Here is a 5,741-nt window from a genome sequence, read left to right as displayed (position 1 = left end):
AAAGATGACTGACAAGTAGCAACAGAAAGACAAAACTTCTTCTGATCTTTAGGTGGTGGCAAAAGTAGGACTTGGTCTGATGATATCCCCATTATTCCAGAATCAACCGCAGCAAGGAAGGGTAACGCACAGAGAAAGTAATTTAGGTCTGTAAAAGCAAAATACCTATTATTACTACAAGTACTAATAAATGTGATAGAGGATATTTTTAAGTGATCTGTAAACTGTTAAGCAAAAACTCACAGATCAAGAAATATATGAAAACAATTACTGCCAAAAGAATTGAAAATCTCCATAAGGATTATATATGAATATAATTTTAACATGGTTTGTTAATAAACCTATAATCATAAATAAATATGATTAAAGTAGTTGACTACGATATTTTAAAACAAAAGTAATTGCAATAGATTTAGTAATATTCATTTTTCAAAGTATTAACTAAAAAAGGAAGGTAGGTATCTACCTGTATACAGAATGATACAACACCTCTAACTGAGGTTCTACCGTGAAATGTGATTTTTAAAACATATTTTAATGTGGTTATAGCATTGACATTTTATATTTTATTTAACCAAGTTTAATGTGCAATCATAATGTCACAAAGTCCTTGTCTTATAGTAGGTCATTAAAGCAAAAATGTTGGATAAATGTTTACAATAGACTTTTGGATAACTAAATTGAAAATGAATTAAGTTTTTTAAAATTTCTCTCTACACATATTCTATTCCAGCAGATTTAAACATTATAATATAGTTGGTTATAACGATTATATTGATTCCCACTGGTAATGCAGAACATTCTTCATTATTAGACATGTATTCATGAATACAGTCCCACGCCCCGGAGTAGCAGGCTAATACTTCAAACCACTAAGTCAATCTGAGAATAAAGAACCTGGTGGCCATGACTATCTGTGGGTCTTTGAAAAGAACCAATCAATGTCTTATTAGAAAAAGATACGTAAAGGTGTATATGATGTGTGTCACTCCAAGGAAGTGAAATTTAATGTGGTCTTGTTTCTAATTGTTGAGACTCTCTCTAAGACATTGTCTATACATTAATTTCATTACTGGAACATGAAATAAAATTAAAGTATTAGAAAATACTTTCTGATTATTTTAATATTAAATATCTGAAGGCTTAAATTACTGATTGACAAAATGATTTGTGGTAGATTAATCTCATATTTTTACAGGTTTAAAAGTTAAACACATTTGCTCTGAGAAAAAGGAAATAAAGTATTTTCTTGTTCTCTTACTTCTCACATTTTCTCATTCTGAGACTCTCCATCACTAGTAGGACCTCCCACCTAACTGCCAGTGCTGGTCTGTCAGAGGCCATCATCCTTAGCAGTTCCTTGTTTCAGTCCTTCTGTGAAAAGCAGATTATGTCCTAAGGAATTATTATTGATATTGTGGCTGTTAAATCCTAGAATATGATGTGAAGGCCACAAGGTACATGATGAAATAGATTCTTTTTTACAAAGAAACGGAACTGTTTTTATTTTGTCTCTTTCCATAAGATTTTATATTGAAACTTTTGTGGAGAGTTGGGTAAAAATTATCATCTATTTCACTATTTAAATCAACCTACCAGCCCACCAGCTGTCCACAGAGATGCACAAATGATCTCCAGATTCGTAGCCACAGTCTGTGCTCTGGCTGGGATCAGCTAATCTGCCTAGAAGAGAGAGGATGCACACATTATTTATTGTACACATTTTGAAACTGGTTATAATCGTAACTTAATTTTGTGCATTTTATTTGCAAAGATACACAAACATTTATCTTCTTTTTTTATTTTTCAATTACAGTTGACATTCAATATTATATTAGCTTCAGGTGGAAAACATAGTGGTTAGACGTTTATGTAACTTACAAAGTGATCTCCCCCAAGTCTAGTACCCATCTGACACCATACATAGTTATTACATTACTGGCTATATTCCCAATGTGGTACTTTATATCCCTGTGACTATTTTGTAACTGTCAGTTTGTACTTCTTAATCCCTTCACCTTTTTCACCCAACTCCTAAACCCCCTCCCATCTGACAACCATCAGTCTGTTCAAACATTTATCTCCGGATTTCTTCTGATTTGTATTTATCTTCCTATCACTCTTTATATCCTTCATTTCTTGTTTCTGAACCAGTTTTTTTTCCTCCTCTAGTATCACCACAATTTTCTGCTTTGAATTATTTGTCTTGAATATTATCTACTTTTGTATTCTTCTCTCTTCTACTACCTTCTCTTCTTCCCTTCAAAATTAGGGAGGCAATATGCACACATATTAAAAGAGGCCTACTGTCAAACCAAATTTCTGCTCTGTCATCTACTAGGTACATCTACACTAAATAACCGCACTTTTGCCTTAGTTTCTTCATCAATAAAAGAAGGATAATAATATTAACTACAGCAAAAGGTTATGTTTCAAGTGATAATGAACATGAAAAGTGTTTCTTCCAATGAATATAGTCTTTCTTTTCCTCAGTAAAAGACGATTGATATTTTCTCAGTCCCTCTCTTTGCCTTTTCGAATCAATTTCAAATCCTACCTCCCTTGCTCATCCTTTGTTCATCCTCCTGATTCTCTATCATATTTTGCTTCACCTTTTCAACTGACTTCCAGTCCAGTTTTTTGTTTTGTTTTACTTTGCTCTTTTCTTTCTTTACTCATCTACAACTTATTCTCTCAGTTCTTCTAACGTCTTCCTTTCCCTGGCTCCCAGTAATTCAGTCAAGGACTCATTCTCATTGACTTTCTCCATCTGTTCCCTTGCCTTCATGCCTCTACTGATCAATATGTTGTATCTTCTACTTTTGTGTCTACTCCTTCTCTTGTGCACTCAATTTATTTTCCTTCCATTTCTCTACAATTTCATCATCTTTATTCTTTGTATATGAGTGTGTGTGTGTGTGTGTGTGTGTGTGCGAGTTCTGCTCATGTTTTTTTCAGTTATATCTTTGGTTTTTTTTTTTTCATTTATTGTTCTTTATTAACTAGTTTTATTAAGCTGCTCATTCTCAAAGCAATGATTGATAAAGAACTTGTCAATGCTATTAACCTGGATGAATTTTAGAAGTGTGAAATTTTTTGACTGTTCCCCAGACTGTTAAATTAGAGTTAAATATAAGTCTGTAAAATTCCTCTGTTTCTTCTCTTTCATTTCCTTTGGGAGTTCCTCTGCCTCCTCTTTCCATTACTCCATCTCCTTTGGATGTCACTTACTCTCTCAAACAGTTCACCCTATATGACACTTTCAAATATCACCTTAATGTTGGTAACAACTATTCTTCAGCTCTAAACTCTCACTTGAGCAAATGTCCTATTCAATCTCTTCTCATCTCCAACTGAACATAGCTGAAATTGTACACAGATTTTGATACCCATGCAAGGTTAAATATCTCTTTCTCTGTCAGAGGAATAAAATTTCTTATTCTTTTATTTCAACAACTCAGTTCTTCCCTTTCCTCTGTATCCAATCTGAACCCATGTCATGTTATTTTCCCCTTTGAAGAATCTTTCTAGTCTTCACCATGGACATTCACTCATCCACATTCTTTATTTTAGATCTAGATTATCTCTACATTATCTGAGGTTGACCCAGTGCAACCAATACCTTGCTTTAAGCCATATAAACCAAATACTCAACAAGGCTTATAAAAACACTTTTAGTAAAATCATACTTGTTCAAGAAACTAAAGAAGTTTTATACTTCTTAAAACCTCAAACCTAAATCTTAAGCTAAATTTACCTAATATTCCAATAAAATTAATTCTTAAATATCAGTAAATATTTTGCTTTAATTTACTCTTTCATTGATCACCCAACAACACCTTCCCCCTCAGACCCTCTCTCTGGGTCTTCTCTTCCTTTTCCTGACCCTTTAACACACATACACACACATACACACGTACACTCAATCACACATACCTATAACATGCTGTTTCCAGGCTCTGTCCTTTAGCTTAATTTCTCATATTATTAAATCAGAAAAAATTTCTAGTGGTGGACCTAGGCACTAGTATTTTTTTTTAAATGTGAACAGTTATTTTCAATAAGCAGCAAAGCCTTCTATTTTCCCAGTGAAATTCTGTCCACATTACAAGTCATAGTTCAAATTCATTTTTTCTGATTCCTGCAGCTAATTCCGCTGTTTCTTGTCTTGCACTTTTAACTTTTATCCAAGAATTATTATTTATTGTTCTCTGTTTAATTTTTGATATATTTCTTGTTCCAGTTGTGTTGTAAGATCTTTGATGTCAGAGAAACTGTCTGAAATATTTATTTAAAACCCTGCCACCTTTACTGCTCTTACAAAATGCTGGGCACATATAAGCCCATCACTAAGTGAGTTTAGTCAGGCTTGATCCTAATGTGTAAATGTAATAAAAGAGTAAGAAGGGCATTAATCTACCAGCCAATTCATTCTCCAACTACCACAGACCTACAGGCCCCTTGGACCATGGTCTTTTTGACTCCAAGGAAAGCCAGATAAATAGGAGTAGGTCTGAGTTTCAAGACATCCCCTGACAAAGATGAATAGCTTGCCAAACTCAGTAGATCCTGTGTGTGACCCCTGCTCAGATCTCAGATAAACTTGGATCTCCCCATATTTTTTTTTCCATTAGAACAGAACTAATTTATTGGTGGTATTATCAATATGAAATGGGCAAGAGTCACACTGGAATGTACCATATTTTCAAAATGATTGAATTATTTGCAGAGAAACACCCTTATGAACATGATGTCACTTGTTGCCATCACCCCCATGATCATGTATAGGTAATCACAATTAGAACTTCAAAGGATTCAAATTAATTTTACATCATATTCTGTTTTTAAAGTATATCCTCTTTACTGTTTTGTTCATCCAGTGCTTATAATGGAGTCTGGCACTGAGTAGAAGTCCAATAAATACTTGTACAATGCTTAATAGATTAGATGTAAAGTCTTTTGTGTTTGACAACTATACTATGTGCCCCTTTGAACTTTCTAGTTAAAACAGGCAACACATAAAAGCATTTACGGAGAAAAAGAAGGAGAAAAGGAATGGTTATGTGGGAGAAGGAGGGAAAAGAAAATAATCAATTTTCAAAAACATTGTGTGGTATATACAGAGTCCCATTTCCCAATTACTACATGGTTATACTGGTAGATTATTAGAATAAAAATAAGAGTCATTCTTACCTGAACTATATTGCCAGCCGTGCTGCAGAGGCAACCCCCATAATAGATTTAGTTCATTTTCTGGTGCAAATTTTTCAAAATAACTGGCTGTCTTGTTCAGTAGGATTCTATATGCCCCTATTCTCTCAGGATATACCCAAGGATTAATAATGTGCTTTCCATTCTCCACCCTGTAGTCACTGAACTGGCTAGGACTCTCCTCCCACAGAGGGGGGTACAAGTCTGAGAGATTGGATGCTTCTGCTAAAGAAACAGAAAAGCAGCCTGCCAGTACAAAGACCCAAAGAGGAAGGAAAGCCATTATGACAAAGCTAGAAATTAAGATTGTGGCAGGGCTTTTTATTGGGAAATGGAGGAAGAAGTTTGGTATTTATTTTTTATTGTAGGCCAACATACCAACACTATGTTGTTTTCCCTGGAGGCAATAGAGATAAGAATGCCTTCCCACCGAAAACAAGATGCCTTTCTTGTGGAATAACATTACAAATACAGTTTGTCATTTACATAATAGTTTTAAAAAGCAATCAAAAACTTTAATATTGAATGAG

General features: G+C 34.1%; 1 protein-coding gene across 1 annotated transcript in view; it reads right to left on the bottom strand.

Moving 5' to 3' along the window:
* Window positions 1-5,494, bottom strand: part of CUNH6orf58 (chromosome unknown C6orf58 homolog) — a 15,756-nt gene extending 10,262 nt beyond the window's left edge. Inside the window, exons 1-3 of the mRNA XM_006926197.1 lie at window positions 5,194-5,494; window positions 1,597-1,683; window positions 1-148 (exon numbers count right to left, since the gene is read on the bottom strand). The exon at window positions 1-148 is cut by the window's left edge and continues 49 nt beyond it. Coding sequence (XP_006926259.1) covers window positions 1-148; window positions 1,597-1,683; window positions 5,194-5,494 — 536 coding nt within the window. The remainder of the gene's footprint in view (window positions 149-1,596; window positions 1,684-5,193) is intronic.
* Between the last annotated feature and the right edge of the window lie 247 nt (window positions 5,495-5,741).

This window comes from Pteropus alecto, unplaced genomic scaffold, assembly GCF_000325575.1.
Source record: "Pteropus alecto unplaced genomic scaffold, ASM32557v1 scaffold79, whole genome shotgun sequence".
NCBI classification, from domain to species: domain Eukaryota; kingdom Metazoa; phylum Chordata; class Mammalia; order Chiroptera; family Pteropodidae; genus Pteropus; species Pteropus alecto.
The sequence above is the reverse complement of the archived record's forward strand: the minus strand, read 5'-3'. Positions and strand labels throughout refer to the sequence as shown.